A 23,881-nucleotide genomic window follows, 5' to 3' on the forward strand; every position below is an offset into this window, starting at 1 on the left:
CACTTAACTTCTTAACAATGTTGTTGTGAAATGAGAGACTTTGGAAAAACTCATAGCGGAAGCATAAAGTGATTTTCAAACTTAAGCGTGTAAATGAAATCACGTAGATCGTTTCAATAAAGTGTTTTTAATTTTTGCCATTAATTGTTTCACAAAAAAAAAAAAAAAAAAACACATGACCAACGCTTGAATCGTCCTTTATGAAATGTTATTATAATTTTCTAACTGTCCCCCATGAGTACCTATTACAATATGGTGGTTATTAACAACCTTATAAATTAAATTCGTTGGTTTACTCGTTGCTGGCTGGCACTAGCAAAAGGTCAAACCGCACTATTTACGAACACAATATGTGATAATTGAACATTAAAGTCAATAACAGCAATTATGGGATGTGCATGCGACAGTAAGCATTCAACAGCATAAAGCACTTTTTTCATTTTCGTGAAGTCTTTTACATTAAGTCTGTGAGTTAGAGCGAATCTCTAGGTATTTGGATGTTTAACGAATCAAAAACAAACTTATATCTAATTTAGGCTACATTTTTCGGCACTCATAACGTGAATGATATTTGAAAGGAAGACAAGACAATCTTTACGTTCGACATATTTCCTGCAAAGCTCATTATTTATTTTTTGAACTCAATTTTTTTATGCCAATTGACGTCATCGAAAAGACTATCTAATAAAATATATACGATATTTACTCACTCTGACCCATTCATGCCTGGCCTTAGTCCAGTTTAGGCGATTTCCAAACTTGAGACCAATCGACTATTAACGATTTCCTGAAAGGTTACGAAGCTACCTTTCAAAAATCATTAATGGTAGATAGAAGAGCGAAATTTTTGTATTCATCCCAGGGATTTAGATTTGGCATTGCTCACTTCGAACAGTGAAAGTCCATGAAACAAGTCAATTCGTCTTGCGCTTACAATTACCGAAAAACTGATCATTTTCTCATTTCTTTGAAGGTTTTTTAAGACGGTCTTATGTTTCTTGTTAGAAAAATTCTCGTCTCACCCGTCTAATGGGATGAAGGGTTCCTCCGCCACCATTATCCATAAAGAATATATGAAACTTGGCAATACGTGATTCTCAGTTCGTATAACTAACTCCTTACAATGTGCTAACAAAATGTGTGAAAATATGACTTGGAGTAAAAAAGACACATAAATTGGGCAAATAAATCTCCGGGTAATCTTGTAATCAAATATCGTATATTAACTTGTAGTGCGTATTAAAAAAGTCTCTCTGCTTTGTTTTACCTAATTTGCAAATAAATTTCAAAAAAGTTTTTTTTTTTTTTTGAAATTTCTAATTTCCCAGAGGTAGGGCTTAGAATTTTAATTGTTCTTTATATCATACGTATGCATACATACGTGTGCATATACATTATAAATATAGTCTATGTTAACAAACAAAGGGTATGCCCGTCACAAAATACTAACTTTCATAAATTGAAAATACGTAGAATAAGACAAGTTATAGCCGCATCCTTTACACGCATCACATGGGCTTAAAAAAAAAAAAAAAACTCACAAAAAAAATGAAAACTAAAATTTCGATATCCGTTAATATCTGATAAGCGGATGACTGATTTTTTTCTATTTTTATATAGGTACTCTAGGTAGACATTTTTATCGTCACACATGACGTGGTTTATAGTGAGCAATAAAACCTTGACTGACTGATTGACTTGTCTGTGTTTCAGCTGACTGTCAATATCAAGCCTAAATCCTAATCATTGCAACTAGGGGGGATATATACAGCAAAGACATAGAAGCGCATTTCATACTTGACCTGGATTATGTATAGTTTATTATCGAAATCTCTTGCACGAGGGCTCCAAACGTTCTCACGCATTCAATATGCCCCTATACTCAAGTAGTGAGTATAAAAGATTTTTTTAAACGCATGGCCGAACACGAAATTAAGGACGCATAAATTTAGGTAGCGGACAAGGACATAACCATCAAAAGGGTACAGATAGAATATTAGGTAAATCGGAAAAAGAAGAAGAGCAGACAATGGAACAGCGGACGCCTAAGCGTCATACAGCCATAATATCGTGTAAAGAAAACTCGATAATTCAATTCTGGGAATAATTTAATTAATTAACATTTCGATCTGTTAGACATATTTCAAATTATTAAAGTTTAGTCTCCGGATCTGAGAATTATTGCAATTATCGCCTTCCAGCGCCTTGCTTTTTGCATTAAAGAAAATTACATATAAAAATGAAATTTTTCTTTTACAAGGATAATGCTGACGACTTTCAGTGAGTAGACGACACACAGTACAGAAACATTGAAGTAATAAAAGTTAATCACTATTAATGGCTCACAGGCACTTAAGCGCATGAGAAACTACTTATCAATAGACTAAACGGTTTGTAACGGTGTGTTTTTCGTTAAGCTTTCTCCTCTTCTTTCCTTAGCAATTTATTAAGACGAAATCTCTCGCACATGTTAAACGTAAACATAAGCCCACGGATAAGTGAATTTGAAGGAGGAAAACACTACACCAACATATATAAATAAATACTTAGGCAACCGAGACCGAGAACATGTAAAATGTACCCATAAGATGTTCATAATACAATATATAAAATATGCATATATAAATGTGTGTACATATATATATATATATATATATAAAGACAGTTTTGTCGAAATGTTTGTGTAGTGAACAACTACTATTACGAAGCGCAACTATTATCATTTTCTTATAATATTTTCATGCTTCGTCATTATTAGCTTAAAGCAAGTTAATAATAATATAAAGGAGAAAACGAAAAACTATTTGAATTGATTTAGACAAGCACCTACGCGTCTATTTGCCAAACTTGAACACTTTGACATATACCAGTAAATATCGTTTGCACTTTATGCGATGTCAAAATCTAATAAACATTTATTATGATAAACTTTTACTTTGACAAGAAACCGAATAAGTTATAAAATCGCTGGTTGCTGAAAGCTTCATATAACCATTTCCTACGGGTAGAGAATATGCAAAGTAAAGTAAACCCTCAAACTGAAAAAAAAAAAACATAACTTGAAATATTCGCGCTCTTAAAACCCTACATTTATACAAAATGGCTCTGCATTGATTTATATTTACATTTGTGAAATGACTGATGGAAAGTGGTTAAGTTAATATTAGTAATGGTGAGCAATATTTTTGCTACCTAAGCAATTAGCTACAGTGTTTGTCCTTTCTCAATGTCAATCTATATAGCTGGGTTTATCTCCTTTTCAAATCAGACTTGTTGATATAATGGTGGAAGGACGGATATATTGATGTCGCCACTTTGATTTGGAATCTAACACATAGAAGAGATGATATGTCTATTACAGGCTTAATGTGTTGAGAAGCGAACCAAGAGATAGGTTGGAATTTATTGAAATATTGCTTTAAATTTCGATTTTTGTTGTAAGCTGTAGCCGGCTTTATCTACTTGTCAAATCGGACAATCGTTGATATAATCGAGATATGTTCAAATATAAATATTGGAAACAGTAGACAATAAAGAGTTAGATGGAAGGACGGATATATCGACTTGGAATCGAACGTACGATAAGAGGAGATTAGTCTATTGCTGCTTCAACGCATTGAGAAGAATGTTTAGAACAAAAAAAAAGCTTGAGAGACCGATTTTTTATCCTAGCCTTTGCTTCATTGATCAAATACTGAATGCTTTTATTATTTTTCTTTTTTTTGAAGCTGCGTACCTTTAGTAGTGCCAGTGCCGTCAAGGTGACAGTTTGTTAATTCTGGAAAATTCTGGAAAAAATCGTTACACTTCACAATGTCAGACGATACGATTTGCAATACCAGTTTCTATCGAACTTGTGTGGACACCGCCGATTGGTGTTGTTTTTGGACCTAGAAAGTAAAGTGTCTCGTAGAGCGAATGTGGAAATTTTCAACCTTCCAACTTTAATAATATCCGAGTAATGAGCAACAATTTTTGTTAAATAAAAACTGGGTTGCGTTAACTTTACGCCCCATTACGCACTTCAGCTCTCACCCATTTGGCCCATTTTCAATACCGCTCTGCGTGCGGAAACTTGCAAAGTTTCTACCGAATTTGAAGTTGATATCTTCATTTTTGCGACCAAGAGAATGTGAACAACACACATCACACAGACACGTAGACGGACGGACATGGCTGAATCAATATATATACTTTATAGAGCCGTTGGAGCTTCCTTATGGATTTTACATATGTTTAAGGAAAAAAACCACTCCCATCTTACAGTGGTAGGTATGAAAAAATTGAAACGAGTATATGTTAAAAAAAAATGTTTTGAAATTAAGATTAAAAGCGAGCTAATCATATGGAGACTAAATTCTACTTGATTATCGCTAATGACTATGGTTTAAATATAGTTTTGTTTTCCATTCATGCCGCATCATGCCGCAGAGTAAGGGATTACGTAAGTCTCTTTTTCATGTGTTTTTTTCTTTTTACCACATAATTAATACTTAATATCAGACATATATATGCATGGCATGATTGTATTTGTGTATTTATAAACCTCTTTTAATATGACTGTTTCTAATAGTCTGCGGTTCGGAAAACTTCAAAACCAATAGACTCACGTGCTCCTCATTATTGGCTTGTAGTTTTTATTTAGCTTGTATGTTAAGCATATGTGTGGATTATGTTAATACCTCAACGTTTCTAGAATAGATGTATGTATTGCTTTATATGTTTGTGTGTAGTATGTGTACATATTTTTGTTTAAAGTTGTGGCAACGACAGGTATACACACTGTTTGACTTATCCACGATGTGCTCTTGATTGTTAATAACGACATTTTGATGGTTAATAACGTATATATGTATACATATATATGTATATAGCTTTACTATATACTTTATAGGTTCAAAATTTATATTTCTCAATTTTTTTTTCATTGCATTATTTAAGGTATTGATGATGTACCGATGATGTCCGCAGAGAAAAGAATTTTTTTTTTTTTTTACGTTTGACTTTTTTTCCTGATTTACACTGACCGAAGTCTCTCTCTCTCTCTATTTGCTCGGCGACATAAAAAAAAAAGAGAAAGAAGTTGATCTTCTTGCTTTCGGCGACCTTCGGAGAGTGACACAAACGAATTGAGTTTACGCAAAGCAAACCTATCTTCACTACACTGAGGAGGAAAGAAGAAAATATGATTAACGGAACATTGACCTTTTTTGTATGGACGAACGGTACAAGCAGAGTGACAGGCTCTCCTACACGCAGACGTTACTTATTATTGTCATTCTTCGTAAAGGTGATAAATTTAAGATTAAGTTTAAGAAATATATATTCCTAAAGAGACTATTGGATAAATCAACATATATATATATAGAGAGAGAGAGATTCCCTGCTTAAATCAATCAAAGATTTCCGTATCACTTTTTTACTTACATAAAAATCTTTGCATAAGTTTTCTATTAATTTTATTTATTTATTTATTTATTTTTTTTTTTTTTGAGTTTTTTGGGTTTTTTGAGTAGAGATGGACGATAAATTTTATTAGTAAAGAAATGATTTTAATGAAATTATTGTTAACTCTTCTTCTTCTGTGAATCAGCAAATCAACAAGAGATGACTTGAGATGAGTTGAGTAAAATGAACTATTTGTGCATCAATAACGTAACAGCTTTTGCTTTACTTATTCTATAATAGACAATGCAACTTAAATATCGAATATGTTTAAATTTCGGATTGAATTCGCCATTAGAAGGCGATCAAATCCTTACTTAGACTTACTTCTGGAAAAACGAAAAGAAAGTTTTTTCAAGTCACCTGTTTTAGCGAGCGGTAAATGAAGGCATAAGAATGAATTTTCCTAAGCTGAATTAAGCCTACTGGTGCAACCTATGATTGTTATATGTATTTTAATGCATTCGCTATGTAAATATGATGGGCGGTACAGTTTATGTTACAATTAAGGTGCTAAGCAGTTACACTTCAGCATATTTCAATACAATGAAAGCAATATATTTCTCACTACTACTAATATATTGCACTTCATACAAATAGTTTTTAACGTGTGGATGATTACTATCTAAATAAAAACTATAGTTTACAGTTTAAGAGGAATTTTAAAAGAAAAGAAAAAATTTAAAAAAATGAAAAAAAAAAGAAAAAAAAACATAGACATAGAAGTACATGGCATTAGAGAGATAAACGAAAAAATTTGAAAAAAAAAACACAAACACATACATAAATATAGTAAATATTCTAAAAAAGAATCACAATACATAGGGATGAGAAAATAGGAAAAAAAAAAATTGAAAATAAAACACAAGAAAAATAAACAAAAAGAAAAAAAAAAAAAAAAAAAAACAACAACAACAATAGAAGAGAGAGAAAGTACAATCGTGACGATGAGAGCTTTATTTGAGTTTAATTTGCTTACCCTGGGCACGGTAATATTTATCAGCCCCCAACAGATTTTTTTTAGTCCCCATGGTATCTAGTCACAGGAAATGTGAATTTTTATATTTATATTTAATGTATTTAAACATGGTCATATACGCATACACACACATACATATATACACACACACATACCAAAACATCCTATATACGTGCCTATTGAAATAAATAAATAAATGTCTTTGTCCTTTTGTGCGTTTGCGACCCCTGTGCTGTTTTCCTTGTGTATATGCTTGCGTGCGTGTATGTATGTATATGTGTGTATATGTGTGTATTGTACATGTTTGTCAATTTTGTAAAGAAAGAATGAACATTTAAAAGTTTTTTATATTAGACGAAGATTTTGTTTTATTTGTTTTTCATTTATTTATTTTATTTTTTATTTTTTTGTTTTTATCACATATCGAAAAGAAGATTCATGTATATGTGCGTGCATAATGTAAGATCATTTTGCAAAGAGACAAACACAGTCCCATTGTATAACGGATTTCCGATTCAGTTAAATATGTTGTTGTGATTGTCATTTGGATTTTAATGTTGAGGAAGTGAAGAAGGACCGAATGACGATACATTTATATAATCGTAATAGTTATTGTTGTTGATGTCATTTTTAAATTAGTTTAGTTTAGTTTAGTAATTTTTTTTTTTTTTTTTTTTTTTGGTTTTAGGACATTTCGTGGTAATTGTTTTTGAAATATAAACAAAGGTTTTTTAAAAAATAAATTCAATTAAATTAAATTAGATGTTGGACAATTCATACGATAACAAAAATTAAACAAAAAAAAAAAAAAAAAAAAAAAAAATAGTCAATAATAGACATTAATATTAAATCCAAAAAGATTTAATAAATTTGTTAAAAAAATTTCGTGTAAGAGAAGCAGACAGGAAGAGCGAAAGGGAGACGGAAAGAAAAATATAGGGAAATAATTAATTAATTAATAATAATACCAACGGGGGGAGGGAAGTGTGCAGAAAGTTAATATAATTTCATAAGTATATGACAGCATGGAAATTAGTTGAAGAAAAAGGAATAGAAGAACAAGAAAGAGAGAGAGAAAAAGAAGAAAAATTCAGTTATTCAAACATATTAAAACGCATTCAAAATAACTCAATAGAAAATATATTGTCAATCGTTAAAAAATCTTATTATTATTCAATTACATATCAACCATACATATTTTTTCATGGTTGCTTTACATATCTTATATAAATCCTTTTTTAATCAGACGAATTGAATAATAATTTAAGGTAAAATTAAGGATTCGCAGTAAGGCATGTCTTGTCTCCGATTCTACGTAACATATGGAAGATGACCGTAATAATTATTATCATCTTAAATTTTTGCTTCCTTTGATATCATTAAAAAATTCTATCGAGTGCCTTTCCTTATTAACTTAACATGGAGTGATTAATGAAGAAGAGTTTCCCATACGTTTCGCTTATGGGTGAAAAATTGAACTTCTAGCCGAACAACTCACCCAAACGCATTACTTAGAGCACATTCTAATAAGCAGAAGGCCTGGCCTTCAAGCTTCTTGGTATAAGTTGGTGACTACGGGACTATTGGAAATTCCGCCAAACAACTCATCCAAATGCGTTACTTATAGCATATTTTTTTACATACAGAAGGCCTGGCCTTCAAGCTTCTTGGAGTAAGTTGGTGACTACTGGACTATTGGAGTTTCCGCGGAACAACACATCCAAATGCATTACTTATAGCATATTTTAATACAGAAGGCCTGGAAGCTTTTTGGAGCAAGTTGACTACCACCAGTCTGATTAATCAATCACTCATGCTCTTCAAATGTCGAAATTTCAACGGTTCATTACGGCTATTATTTAACGATTAACGGGTGGCCCATCACGTTAACAACGATTACCAATTATTTCAAAATATTTACAAAAGACAATATTCGGAATTGTAAGGATAGCATAAAAAATCAATCAACCAAATAATTCACTAGATCGGCTGCAAAAGTCACCACTAATAGCAGCTATTTACGATTACGGTACAAAACAGATTAATTTATGATTCATTTTGTATGAGTAGGTGTAGAAAAATGTGATTATAAAATCTGCTAAACTGGGTTTTTTTTACCAAACTTATTCCAATAACAAATCCAGATTGTTCTATTCAAAGTTGGAAAATGCAGAAAATTACTGCAAGAGAAAGTGAAGAGTTTTTTGTTAATCTCCAAAGCGTCGCACACGCCTTAGTTGATAGTAACACGCCCTATATCATAAGATATAGAATATAATGTAAGGAAATTGCAATTTTTTTAAATGATTTCAGTTTACTGGCACATTTGCAAATCTATCACATCGATTTTTTAATCAGCTCAAGGTATTGATTGATATCACAAGCTCTTGCAAGTGGTTTTAATAGGAAGATCGGAAAATTAATTGATCTTTCTTGACATAGGGAATCTAAAAAGCTCATATCTTAATCTTTATTGACGTAGGGAATCTAAAGTGCCCCAAATCGTTGACTTTTGTATTTCTATTGTTGAAATCAGACGCGCATCTTAGTAGGAAAAAGGACATAGTACTTTAGCTTCGGCATAAACCGAAAGGGAATAACTGCCAATAGTTATATTTCCAGACTTTCTTCTCTTTATGTCATTTTATATCTTATTAACTCTCCTTATATTGACTAACCACCAAATCGAGCTTTAATTCAGCTAAAAAATTTGTTGTCAACAATTTTCTAGAAAACAAAAACAAAAAAAAAAAAAAAAATTTGGTTTAATAAATAATTCAAAAATACTTACATAATGAAATCTTAGATATAATTTTGATCCGAGTAGAAGCAAAAAATCACTATGGATATTACACAGCTTATTGAAAAGATTCGCCATCGTTTGAAGCAACAAGTAATATATGTAAGAGACATACATAAAAGTGAACAAATTCTCTTACATCTGCTGATGTGTAAAAAATATTTCTTTTGCCGTAATAGCTAACTGAACGTAACGTCCAGAGCAGCTCTGTAGTAACTTTGAATTACTCGGTTTTTTATTCGTACATAACATTACCTAACGACTTAACTTTGCACGTATAAAGGACTTTGATATTTAACACTAGTTTAAAACACATGTGCTGGCAATAGGCGTTGCACACTTTTCTTTTAATATAAAATATGGGTTGGAGTGAAACCGAAAATTATTCATTTCTTTCAACCATCAATCATCAAACTCGACAACGCAAAGGCAGCGTGAACGGCAAGTGTTTAAAAGTTTTAAATGACGTGCAGCAAATGTCGAAAGTGATCAATTGACTAACTTTTCCTGTGATAATAACGATGTGTATATTTCATAAGGATAGTAGGGAAGTTTGTTGGTGTAGTGTGCATTTGGGGGCCACTCTAAGACAAATGAGTAGAAGCGAAACGGCCGAGTAGCCATATCAAAGGACATAATTGGTAAGCAGATAAAAAAAACATAAAAGTTCGTCGCTTGTAAGGATCTGAGCTCTTCGCCGCACGCAGTGGGAAACCTGAATGCAACACTTAAAAGTTATAGCAAATGTGTGCCACTTGCAGACTAACTTGGATTGAACGAAAGCTGCGAAAATGTCCAACGGATTTCTTCTGGCCCATAAAATCAAGCGCTGCCGATTCTTTCACATTAATACCACTAAGCGGAAGGAAGTGCTCGTTAGTTCAAAATACAACCCTGTCGTCGGCTAAAGTTGAAGTCGTTTGAAATTATTTGCTCGACGCTAGTCAAAGATTTCAATGAGATCACGATTGAGTGTTTATTTGTGGTTGCTGCATGGCCTTGCGTTAAAAGAGAAGGACCGGCTCAACTCCTACACTGCACAATGAGAGAAAAGGCGGCATAGTTTGTTCTCTTTCAACGAAAAAGCATGAAGCACCGGCAAATAAAAGATAGGTTATGAGTGTGACACTCAATCGCTTAATGCTAACTCTCTCCACCACGTAAATGAAATAAAAAAAAAACACGCAAATATATATATGCATGCCTACAAACATATATAAATCTCAATATATATGTATATATAACTCAATGCGGCAAAGAGTTCGTGAGAGCTCAGTTGGTAAAAGCACAACGCTTCACGATTGTGCGCACACTCATTGGGCTGCTATCGTTTCCCTATCTCCTTTTTCTTTCACTTCTCTCCGATCGTCGCCATATCACACGAATAGACAACATTTGAATAAAAAAATGTTCGGCTGCGATTGAAACTTCCACACCGCTTTGATCTTACAAAGAACTTATATAATATTACATGAAGATGACTGTAGAATCACCCTTACAATGTAGACGGGCGTTCTCAGTCTATGTTGTTTTCCGGCCGTGTCCCTTGAACGATTTATCTTATTTTCAATAGCAACCTAGGTGCTAAAGATTTCAATGGGTTTGACGATATCTGAGTAGACGATGTCTTACTACCCGAAAGTTTGCCGCAGATATGGTGCAGAACGACAGCTGGTTCCACTAACATAATTAAATCAATTCAGAACTTGGTAGTGATCAAGAGTGTATAGCGTGTCAAGTTTCTTTTGAAGAGCTGCAAACAAATTGAGAAAATGAACATATTTGGGTCTTTCGGTGGTGGGAATAAAACGCATAGGCATGGTTGAAAGCAATTTTGGCGATTGAGTAAAGAAGGTAAACCATATTCTGGTAAAGTCTTTTATCACGCACCGTCATCTCCTGTTCTTCATCGTTGGATAAAGAAAAACTCGTCTATCATATGTTTCCATTGTCCTTCCTTAATACAATTTGGCTTCGCCTTGTAGATCATTATAACTGTAACTGTATTTGTATATTCTTTGGTTGTCATAATCCATCTTAACGGAGTTTCCCATGAAAACGATAACAACCACTTTGAGGTCGCAATGGTATCTGGGAGAAATGGAATGACAGGCATAGAAAAAGACTGAATTTTACAAATCGATTGAATACTATAAAGAGTAAGTTTCCTGTATGTGGTCTCTAATGCCCAATTCTTTCCATACATACTTAGGCCGAATGTACTGATATGACGGATATGAAAATTCGACAAGTGGCCAACTCATTGTAAATACTTAAAACATTTCATAACAAGTTTTAACAACATTTTTCTGCTTCGTTTTAAGAGAACACAAGTTTCTCTTTCCAAAACTTTTACACTCAAGAGCAAAACTGAATCATCGAATCACTAACACTAACAAATTCTTAAATAACTGTAGAACGCATTGTAAGCAGCGGCATGGTTCGAACTTAAAGTTAAGTTGCTAAGTTTTATACCCTACACTTCTTGTGGTACATGTTATATTAAGTTTATGCAAGCTTATGTAACACGCAGAACACCTTATATTATACAGATCTAAATCTATTTGTCCATCTATTTGTCCGTCTGATGTCTGTCCAACGATATTCTCATTCAAGCTACAGATCACAATTTTTAAGATATTTTAATGAAATTTGATGCACTGACGTGCCTTGGCCAGGCTATTGAAAATAGTTTTGATCAGTTCATTGTTTCGAACACTCCCCTATGGCTCATTTGGAAAAGTCGTTATATGGAAAACAATTGCAATTTTGACAATTTCTCGACAAAAATCGCTCTGCAATAGTACTTGAACATTCATATAATAGTTCCTACGGAAAATGGATCTTTGTATAGTGAAAAGATATAATTTTTAATATTGCAACAGTAAATTGACATAGCAGTCACAGCTTTATTGAATTTCGGTACCATCGCATATAGGGATTCTTTCCATAGGCGCGCTTTCATGAAAAGTACGCCTTTGCAAGCCTTTGCAAACGAGCGAATAATTGTGTTGGGCGCAGTGGTGTAGGGTATCTAATAATCTATATCTTCATAGTTCATAGACTGTAATCTTTTTACCCGTTTCTTCGCAGAGAATCTATAAACATCTTAGTTAAATAGAACCTCATGTAACTCATCGGTAATATTTAAACGTTTCTAAATTTCGATCGATGTTCACACATTTGTAACGAAAACATACAACAATTTTGGGTACTTTTTGAGATTGATTTGCAGCCTAGTTTCAATTCTTGGCTCTTGAATTCAAAGCGATAATCAAATTGATCCCGATTCCACTCTATATAATCAAAAAAATGTATGTATAACTTATAGAGTTTCGACTATCCCTTTCCCGGCACGAAAAAGATTTTCTATTGCAAAAAGTATTGTCCGTGCAGGGAATACATATATAAAGATTATTACTGAAAACTTATCGTCTTAGATTAGATAAACGATATACGATGTCATATTTAAGATCGTAAGAAAGCATTCGCATTCACTTACAAACATCCAGTTTGTGTGGTAATACATGTTGCATTCTGTGTTGATTACAACTTACAACACTGTAGCGATAAACAGTTGTTATAATGCATTCACTGACTCTCTTGCTCTTTCTTGCTCCCTCTCTCTCTCTCTCGCTCTGAAAACAGAGTAAAACAACAGAGTGCTTGCGTGTTCTATATTTAAAAAAAACAAAAAACCAAAAAAAAAAACGCAACAAATATTTTTCGTTTAGATCGTTTTCACTTCTTTAAAACACAATTTAACGAAAATTACAAAAAAAGAAAAAAAAGAAAAAAAACAGAAATTTTGTCGCGATTTTAATTTTATTTGAAACTCACAACCGCTCGAAACGAGATATATACAATCAAATAAAAGTTGAACAACTGAGCCACAATGTAAGGGCAAATGTAGAAACATCTTATAGATAACACAACACAATCGATTCAATGGAGTAAGTAAATAAATGGCAAAAAGAGACTTTGCATTAATTATATTCAATTCAAGTCGAATCATTGTTGCCTACCGTTTGCTTGCACGGTAACTTCTCTTGGGAAATATTTCAACGATTTGAAAGTTCTCTGTAATATGGAATTTGGAAATGGAAAATGTTAAAAAAAGAAACGGCTTGTGTGGGCAAAACAAGAACCAAATCAAATTTGTATTAAAAATTACTCGAAACCCTTTCACAAGAAAGCACAACATTACCAATTGTCTCCTATTTACTACTATTGTGAGTGTGTGTGTTTTGTAAGTACATATAGCGAATTGTTAATGCCATGAGGACGAGCAAACTTGGTAAACTTAAGGCAAAATATTTGATACACCATGGGATCTCTTATCCTTTTTTGCATAATTTTTACAAGCTTGATGACAAAATGAGCGAGATATTCGCTTGAAAATGCATTTCCATCACTATTGAAATGAGGAGAATGACATGCTATCACGTCATTTGTACACTACTAATATAAATGTTTGTATGCAAGGCAAAGGGAAATTCTGCATACGCCATACGAAGAACTATGAATCGCTTGTTCACCTAGTTCCTACACAATTTATTCCCAATTTTTGACTACACATTTCCCAGTGATTTTTTGAAAATATTTCTTCTCTCTTACTAACTAAATGTATATATATTGGAAACAAAGTGCCTGAAAATTAATCTATTTTATCTTTTTTTTTTTTCTAAAAGGTTTTCTTCTCCGTTATGATGGGTTCAATGAATCTTGGTATGGCTTCGCCATATATTGAAGCTTTCGGTATTGCCAAAGGCGCTTGCGCGAAAGTTTTCAATTTAATCGAAAAAGAACCTACGATTAATCAAATTAAGGCGATCGGAAGTACTTTAAATCAACCCTTAACTGTTTTGGAATTCAAGGATGTCGATTTTCACTATCCTACACGTGAACGGATGAAAGTATTGGATAAGTTAAATTTAAAAATCAAACGTGGACAAACAGTCGCTCTTGTCGCACCTTCTGGTTGCGGCAAATCCACCTGCGTACAATTGATACAACGGTTTTACGATCCTCAAGGCGGTGCCATCCATTTTAATGATGTAAATTTAAAAGACATTAACATTAACTGGCTGCGAGAACGTATTGGTGTAGTAGGTCAGGAGCCAATTTTGTTTGGCACCACCATTTACGAGAATATTCGTTACGGACGTGAGGATGCGACGCGGGAAGAAATTGAAGCGGCTGCCCGTGCCGCCAACGCTCTAATGTTTATAAATAAATTACCGAGAGGTTTATTTACTATGGTTGGCGAAAGGGGAGCCCAATTATCTGGTGGAGATGAGGAACAAATAAAATTTCCGCGAAGAAATGACGATGAAGATGGAACAGAAGCAAAAGAAAACAAGAAAACAATGACTTATTAAAAAATAGGACTTCTGAGATGCACTTTGGTCAGTCTCAAATACAGTGCATATTCTTAGCAAAGTTTTTATCTTCTATTTTTACATGTGATATGGGTGATGGATGAAATAAATAAAAATATTTAACAGATGTCAAGTGAGTCTCATTTCATTTGATATGCCTTTAATTGTTTCTCCAATTTCTGGAGTGAACTCTTTGCAAGATACAAGCGTAGTTAATGTGCTTTAAAATTGACTTTGAATTTCGTTTTTAATTTACGGCATACGGCGACGAATAAAGGCAGCTTTCTATTGTTTACGATCTATGTATTAAACATTATCAACAAAAAATCGCAGATTTCCACTTACTATTAACGTAAGAAAGAGATGCAATGAGAGATAATACAAAACTGCCTCTCAGCTGTTTAAATTACATTATGGGCTTTACATTTAGGTTTACAGTCTAACACAACGACGCAAAATCGCCAATGGACCAATGGAACACAAAATCAATTGCTTTTTTTTAACTTGACCTCTTGAGAGAGAAGTGATAGGCGAGGGCAAGATTGTTCGACATCATTAAAGTAGATAGACTTTGCTAATTAAGTTTCGATGGTTGTTTTCTCTGGTCTTTTAATAAACAAATTTAAATATCAAGAAGGGTTTGCTTTGTCATACTGGTCAAGAATACATACATACATAGAGACTATGGGACAAGCATTCATGACAAATCTAATATACCTGCTGCGCTTGCCATTTTTCATGCGTTCTCTTCGTAACAGGTGAAATAATGAACTCCACGTACTCTTTTTGGATCATTGGTATAATTCTATCCCCCAAGCATCGACGTCAAGACGAAGCAAAAAGAATTAAGAGAATGAAGTTATATACTACATTATATAGCTTGCATTGTAACCTATGTTAATACATGTCAACATATTCTTTTACTTAAAATCGGCGCCTTAGGCGCAAAACAAAATGCTTGTGTAATGCGTTGTAAGTAACTCACGAATAGTCAAAGTAAAATTGATTGTATGTACTTGAATTGTACATGAACACAAAAATTGTGTTCCGTTGTGCGTGAACGCAAAGCATTGATGTATTTATGAAAGTAAAACCAAGTCATATGGTTCATCTTCCAGGCACAACATGATTTTAAAGCGATCTCTTAGATTTCTATTAAAAACATGTAAGAAAATTATAATCGCTCTTGACCGAATCTTTTATACCCATCGCCATCGTTATCGCGAAAACGATGAAAAAAGTACAGTAGTAAGAGTATTTCCATGCTCTAAAACATGGAGTGGGTGCGGCCGATTTTTTCTGGTTTCAAAATAAAAGTTTTTGTTGAATACGCGTCTAGCGACGTTGGCAAAGTTTGAGTCCCTTCCAAATTCTTTTTCAAGTTTCTAGGTGATATCGTCATTTTTGCGAATCGGAGATTGCTGGCCGCAAATACTACACAGTTGGGCGGATTGATAAATAGACAGACGGACATGTTCAGGAGCTTTCAAAATTTGCAAGTGACCAAGAATGCCACTTTGAAATTTGTTCCTACGTCTTATAAAGGGATTTAAAAAAAAATTGAAATTTGATACACTCCGATGTCGGGTAGGCGTAATCAGCTATTTCCATTTTTGTGTAGGTTCACAATTTTCCATATTTATCTGCTATAGTTTATAAGTAATGGGCAAAACACCAAGTTTTCATTCCCTTTGAAAAGCAGAGATGTTCTCAGTTTACGTCGTGCTGTGGGCTTTAATCTTCCTTCCACCAATTTGATCCATTTTGAAAACCAATCGGGCGCGCAAAAACTTCCAATGTTTCTGTCAAATTTGAAGTCCATAGCTTCATTTTTGCCGCCAGGAGAATGTTTACAACAGACGGACAGATGGACATACTTAAATCGATTTAGACAAAATGGGTATATCCCTCATGCCTCGGTAACGAGGATAAAAAGAAAAAATTAAACTAAGATATATTGCTATCTAAAAAGAAAATAGATTGTGTTCTGCTTTCAAAAAAGTCATTTTTCAAAGAAATTTCTTGTCTTCATTAAGGCGTATGTAAACAAACTCTACCCACATGATGCGGGCCAAAGCCACGCTCAACGCAAACAATGTGTTGAGCGCTTAAAGCCAATAAACCAGAAAATGTTCTTCTCTTACTAAACGTCAAGAATTAATAAAAAAAAGTTGATAAATTTCAATTTTGCTCCATCGAAGTGTTAAACAATTTTGCTAACTTTGTTAATACACTTTGGCAAATGCCATATGTTTTGCGAAACGTAACTCTTGTTAACAAATTTAAAAGATACTCTTCCGTTTTGCGGCTCTGTTCACGCAAAGCGTTAATTGCACATTGCAGAGAACTCGGAAAACTTCAATTAAAAGTGCGATCTAAAGAGAAAAAATTTTATTAAAGTGAGTAAGATTTCTCTCATATTAAGAGTATTTCGAGAGACAGTAGTTGTGGTCGGTTTGGATCAACATATGATTCAAAATGAAAGCTAAGAGATTAAGAAATAATATACAAATGTGCAACAGGTGTGGGCTAACATTTTAAACCCCCTTCTTAAAAAAGGAACTTACGAAAAAAAAATTTTTACTCGACAATGGGATGTAATTTTTGATATTTTATGGCGAAGGCAAGTGAATCAAAGAATTGTATGAGGAAAAATTGTGAAAAGTGCTGCTCTAACTTGGTGGTAACTTGTTTTCGAGAATATCTTCATAGAAGCGAAATTGGATCCGAAGTTGTTTTAATTTCACATTCTTCATATTGTTACGGAAATCCCAAATCCAGTTTATTCCAATTAATTAATTAATTTTCTCAGAAAATAAATTTACGAGATAGAGAAAAACCAAGTTCAAATTCATGGAGCGTCATACTGATACCATGCAGTTAGGTAATAGTGTTAGACTATTGCGGAAGGCATGGTCAGTCAGACAAGAAGATTTGAGCCGAGAAAGAGTAATAGAGTGGATATGTCGAGAGTACTGCCAAAATAAATTGGGAATAATCCCACTCTTAAGGGAATTTATTGTAAATAAAAGAATCGCGAAGTGAAAAGGCGAATTTCGTAACAAGCAATGTTCTGTGCCATATTTCAGTCTCATTTTTGCCACTGTATCCTATGGCTTTGCACATGTATATATAAGGAAGGCGTAACCCATATTGGAGCACTTTGCCAATAGAGAAAAATTAAATTATATAAGTGGTAATGATCTGAACAGTGTTGCAAGGCCATTTAAAAAAAATGCTCCTTCTATACATCGAATATTTTCCTTAGGTAAATATAATTTGCTTATTTACTTAGAAAGCATCAGCGTCTATAAAACATGGACTTCGAGCACTTACAAGCCCTTCTTCTTTGGAAATTATAAAACATAAGCAACCGTAATTGTTTTCGAGAATTATAGGCTGTGATGATATCAACAAAATTATTTTAACCGAATTTGATTAAATTAATTAAAACACTAAGCCAACCAGACTGCCCTATGGGTCGGACGTTACAGCAGAATAATTTTTATTTAAATTAATAACAATAAATTTTATTCGGTAGCATTCAAAAAACGTTTTGGGAAATCGAAATCTAAGCGAATGGAAAACGTGCCACATTGCTCAGAGCAGAAGGCCGAAGTGGAGCATAAACCGAATGAAACTCCGTTTTCTCGTTACTCAGAAATTATAAAAGATTGGATTCTGACATTTACCACATTTACTTTACGAAGGAAGCACTCTATACCCTACATGGAAAATGAAAAATATCAGCCCCGCCCACATAAAGTTGCAAGTTATTAACTTATATATTTGTTTCACTTTTTTAAGGTTTTAGGCTTATTTACCATAAGTCAAACAAGATAGAATGTTTAAAACTACTTTCTACATTCCTCAAATTTTATCTGCTTAAATATGAGTTAATTCTAAAATGAATATGGTGGACATCGCGATTAATTTCTTCTTAATAATGCCAGCAGTATGGGTATCAAATAAAAGAACTTGGAGAGTGGAATGCGGAAAGCATAGTGGTGGATATGCGAGATTCGTCGCCTGCCGAATATAATTTTCTTACTTATTTGTTTCTTATTTTAAATAGTCCTCCGCTAATACTTGCCAAGGCATCTTGGTGAATGAAAAATCTCTTTTGAAGTGAAGTGATCACCATCTCTTTATTTGACTTGGTTAATTGTGTGTTCATCAGAGGGCTTTAACAGCCTACAAAGCAGCGGTAAAGAGTAAATTTGAAACCGTTCGCAAATCTTTGTTAAGAAACTGCTATTCTCGAAGAAAGCCAATGAAAATAGAGCGTACTAACATTTCCAGTTTGATTTGGTCTCCGTGTACAATAAAAATCGATGTGGAGTTTCGCGATGTCTGCCCTGTACGCATAATCAGACGGTCATCTCATGCCAAGTGGCGCGACGTGGCACATAAACATGCCATCCTTCTGGAACTTCATCAGATGTGAGAACCACGATTAGCAAGTCAGCGTTCGCGGACTCAAATCTTAAGTGCGGTAGAGTTTTCTTTAGCCGTAACTGTCGTAAGTCGGTATATGCCCACTAGGGTGTGGCCACCACCTCACTATTTATTTCTCTTTCTTCTCTAACAGTCGTCTTATTTTATTTAACTTGAGAGACGAGGAAAATAAATAAGTTAATTGGATAAAGATAAAAATCATTTGATTATTATTTCAATACCCTATAGAAATTCAAGATATTAATAACAAAGAGAATTGAAAAAGTGAACGTTCTACAGTTAGTGGCAAACATATCTAACTACTCTTCAATTCCAAAACTTTGTTAATCGTATTAATATTTAAATAACGACGTACACACACACACACACACGCATACACGTAGTATACTTCTGTAAAAGCACTAAGCCTAAAAGTAGACAATTGCCTATGAATATCTACGCACAGAGATAGCGTCATCCGCGATTCTATTAAACAATTACTTTTAAATATCATATTTTTTTTTTTTTTCTTCATGTACAAGATTGCCTGCATGCACACTGTAGTTGCTTGATAGGGAGATATGTGCACGCGAGTAATGATGAAGAAGCGATTTGGTAGTTAGTCAACTTAGCTTATCAGGAAAAACAAAAATTGAACATACATCGGATTTTATGTCTACATTAGACAAAAACTGCGTACTTGAAAAATTAGTTAATACAGCGAGATATATATATAGAGATAGATAGATAGATAGATAGATAGACAGACAGAGAGAAAGAGAGAGAGAGAGAGAAATAAAGAGAGAAAGAGAAAAAGAGTAGCAGTTAGTAGAAATATTTGAACAAATTGTTTAAAAAAGTTAACATGTTAAATGTGCCTGTATGTGTTGTATTTATTGAAATTGAAATAAAGTAATCAAAGGGGAGAAGATGTTCAGCACAAGGACAAACATGGATGGAGCGAAAGGAATAATAAAACTTTTTTTTGGAATACAACATCTTCATAAAAATTGTTCTTTATCTTACCGGTTTGGCTTTTGGTTTTTGTTTAGCTTGTCGTTTCGGTTTCAACATATTACGAAATTGCGGAATTTTCGCAATTTTTCCGTTTAAATGCTGTCCGACAAGCACAGCAATGTTAACAGCTACACTTAGTTACCCTTTTCCTCTTTCCTGTTTTGTTCTTTTTCTTTCTTTTATTTGTCTTTGATAGCGAGCTTATGATGCTGGTTACTCCCGTTTATTTCTATTATTATTATTATTATTATTATTATTATAATCCTTAACGTCTGCGAATTTCATTTAACAACTGGAACGCACAGATCTTCTTCTATTGTCTGTTCACTTCTTTTAGAACTTAGTATTCAATGGTTCTTGGATGACAAACCCCACGTTTCCCGCTCGCACTGAGTTGACGCTTTTGAGTCCATACATTTAGCCATAAAGCATTCAATCGCTGTTAATGTTGCAGTTGACAACAGTTGCTTTCTATTCAAATAAAAAATAACTTTCTCTTATATAATTTGAAAATATATATATATATATACATATATATATACATATTTAAATATTTTACATAATTCTTCATGTATACATGACTTTAAAGTAAATTAAAAAAAAAAAAAAATAACAGTAATAACTTTTACCTTATTGCCACCACAAGCAATCAGGGTCAACTTATTTTTAACTTTGTTAAACTTTAACAAAGGCAAACTAAAAAAAAAAGTTTAACTTATTTTACGCATGTATTACAATTCAATGTCAGTTAAAGTCAGACAGAATGTGGGTCAATCATTAGTCAGATTAGAATATCACGCTAGTATCTATACACAGTAAGAAGTCTTTGGTGCCCATTGTTAATAGAATTGCAAACGGCAAGCCACTGTTATTTTGCCCCTTTTCATAGCCGTAGGAATCGACGGAGCGAGAAGCTTTCAGTTACCTTATCGGATTCAGTTTTCGCGATGCGAACGATGCCTTCACAATCGCTTTTTGCAATAGCAAAAGGATAGATGTTACGATCGCACGGCTTCAAATCAAATCGATATTCAATTTCCAATTAAGTGTTTTGGGTAACTAACTATCTCCTCTGTGTTCTGTGCACTCTTCATCCCTAGACTCAATTTTTGAATTTCTTTTCCAATTCTCTGCCTATTAGTAATAGCATGCTCCCCAAATGCTCAGCAGCAGCTTGATCACCCAACGTGTACTAGAAGCCATCAACGATGGCTGATACACCAATGAATCAACACTTGCTGGAAATCAAAGCTTATCGTCTATAATTTGATATGGATCCGTTGGAAATATGAACATGAGACAGAGGTATTTAAAATTGAACTACCCAGAGAAATAACTAAAAAGCACATTGAATGGAAATGTAAACGAAAATATGATTTTTTATTTGCACTTTATTTCACACACACGCAGCATATGACAATTTTTAATATTCTATATGTATCTGGCCCACGATTAGACAGCCATGTATGTGTAAAGTAAGATGAGGCACCAAAGTCTTCAATTGAATACGATTAGGGCATGGTGTCTATATTAGCAAACGTATTCCTCACTATACTTGCTGCACGCTATTCCACATAAACTTGAAAGCAATAGAAAAAAAGCTATAACATAATCATCATAGCACTGTTCCTTATTGCGCAGGGGTAACGATGAAACAGCTGTTGATGTTTCGGATAGAGGGAATGCAAAATGACGTTCGTGGTATAGAACATGTATTCGGAGTATCGAAAAAAACGGTCAAGAGTCTACATTTTCTAAAGCGCTGCGAAAACATCCCACCAGAATCAAGACCCGCCACATTTCTCCCATCCAGCCTTGATAAACCTACAAGCAGGCATGTGTAGATGGAACCTTCGTAGTCATGTTTATAGATACTCCACAAGTACAACTAAGGGCTCAGATGCTTATGTCTGACGGGAGCGTGTCTAGCGTTCTATACATCCTTGAACATCGGCGGTAATGTTGTTTTTATGTGTATTTACCTCGAGTTTTCTCCAAAAGCAAACGAAGACAGCTGATCAAGTCGATTAACTAGTCTATCCGGTTTTCTCACCTGCCCACCCTGGAAGAATCTAACTGGAACAAACTACCTATCACGCTGTGGCAGATCCTTCTCTCTTCAAATGCTACGACCCTCTCTCTTCTCCAACTATCTAGAATCCTTTTTGATTGGCCAACGGACCTACGTCTATAGGGGATGCCCTTTGCCGTACATGCTCATGATTTTTTTTAAAAAACAAACAATCTTTATAAGGGAAGATATTTGCCATAACTAAACTTAAGCTAAAATAAATAAAGAAAGAGATTTACCTTCTTTGGTTCGCTTTGACATGAAAAATTCATTTTATGTATTTTCCATAAGTACAATGAGGCTTTTGTCACTTTGTATTTCTTCTCTCCTTTCTCTTTTTTCCTTTAATGCAACAGCTTTGTAGAATCTGTAAAAAAAAAAAAAAAATTAGAAAAGAAAAGAAAACGTAAATGTCAAGATGTGTCAAGATGTAATGTTAAAGAAAGGGCAACACAACCACTTAGAAAATCTATTAAATATTTGCTTCTAAGCGAAACTTCTGCACCCACCCGCTCCAGTGATTATTTATGAAAATCTTGTTAATGATTCATCCATCGATCGATTGATCTGATCGATTGTTACATAACTCTGATAACGATTTACCGTAAAGATCGTGCAAATCGATGCGTATCTTAATTCTGAAAATGCAAAAAAACTTATATCAACGCAAAATCCATTTGCTTTTCGCAAGCTAAGCATTGCAAATGAATTGACAACGTTAGTACGCCTCCGTCGTTTAATGGTCAGAATAAAAAAGTTTACGTATTAAATAATGAATATTGTGACATTTTCATATATATCCCACAAAAGCGCCATCAACATTAACAAGCTTTCGCAACGTTATCTCGTTCAGTTATATGCATGCCATGTGTGGAGTGGAATTCTCTGAGCTTGTGAGAAAAACAGTAATTTATTGCACTCTCCAAATACCCATTTACATAAATACGAGGTTAACTTCAATATATGGAGAAATTCGTGTTTTCCTTATATGCACCCGCTTCACTCTTACGCATTATGACGTCAGAAATATTTCAAAGTCAAAGGCACAAATTAGATTTTATACTTATGCGTCACAAAATCCATGATATTATTGTGTATTAAGTTATATCGTTGAATAAAATCCAAAAATCTTCCGGACTCCTAGCTGTGTGTGTATAATTTTGCCTAAGGTTCGTAGCCCTGTCAAATTTCGAATGCTTCGTAGTTATAACATTTGTTTCCCTCCCACGCCTTCACGTTCTTCGCCAAGCTCTTCCATTGTATGAGTTCATGTTTTTTTTCATGTACCCTGTGTCCAACATACGCACTTTAATAGCTCACGCTCAGGAAGAGAAGGTTCAAGGTTCAAAGGTTCTCAGTCTGTTCATTGTCATGATTTTGATTGCTCTTGGCCCATTATTTAGAGAGTGAATCATTCTCTGTGGATCCTGCATATTACCTGCTAGGATAGTTGTATCGTCCGCCTATCGGATGTTATTAAAGAAATGCCCAGTGACCTTAAAGTCTGCTTCGATTGTTTGAATAGCTTCTTGAAGCATTACTTTGCGGTGGACGTAAAAGAGGAGAGTACAAAATAAAGCTTGTCTCGTGCCCACGCCTTTCGGGAAACAAAACTGAGTACGGCCAAGGGATGATTCATCTTTACCGCAAAGCCTTTGCTGAGCTATTTTTACGAATGTTTTCAAAACATGACGCATTACGGATATCATTCTATAATCTTGACTTGTTCTGCCATTGTTTGTGTATGAGAT

At 33.9% G+C, this 23,881-nt stretch overlaps 2 protein-coding genes across 2 annotated transcripts in view; one reads left to right on the plus strand and one right to left on the minus strand.

The window, feature by feature from the left end:
* LOC119635984 (transient receptor potential cation channel trpm) overlaps positions 1-13,167 on the minus strand; it is an 86,625-nt gene extending 73,458 nt beyond the window's left edge. Inside the window, exons 1-2 of the mRNA XM_038031049.1 lie at positions 13,065-13,167; positions 12,727-12,899 (exon numbers count right to left, since the gene is read on the minus strand). The gene's annotated coding sequence lies outside the window, so the exon portion shown is untranslated. The remainder of the gene's footprint in view (positions 1-12,726; positions 12,900-13,064) is intronic.
* A 74-nt stretch (positions 13,168-13,241) lies between these two features.
* On the plus strand, positions 13,242-15,082 carry LOC119635985 (ATP-dependent translocase ABCB1-like). The gene is made up of 2 exons (XM_038031050.1): positions 13,242-13,263; positions 13,916-15,082. Exon 2 carries the CDS (start codon positions 13,931-13,933, stop codon positions 14,603-14,605), a length of 675 nt encoding a protein of 224 aa, XP_037886978.1. The 5' UTR covers positions 13,242-13,263; positions 13,916-13,930; the 3' UTR covers positions 14,606-15,082.
* The last annotated feature ends 8,799 nt before the right edge of the window (positions 15,083-23,881 follow it).

This window comes from Glossina fuscipes, unplaced genomic scaffold (assembly GCF_014805625.2).
Source record: "Glossina fuscipes isolate IAEA_lab_2018 unplaced genomic scaffold, Yale_Gfus_2 27, whole genome shotgun sequence".
In the NCBI taxonomy this organism is placed as follows: Eukaryota; Metazoa; Arthropoda; class Insecta; order Diptera; family Glossinidae; genus Glossina; species Glossina fuscipes.

What these genes read in the sequence shown, in the direction of transcription:
- LOC119635985 (XM_038031050.1), top strand. Translation starts at nt 13,931, where the DNA reads ATGATGGGTTCAATGAATCTTGGTATGGCTTCGCCATATATTGAAGCT.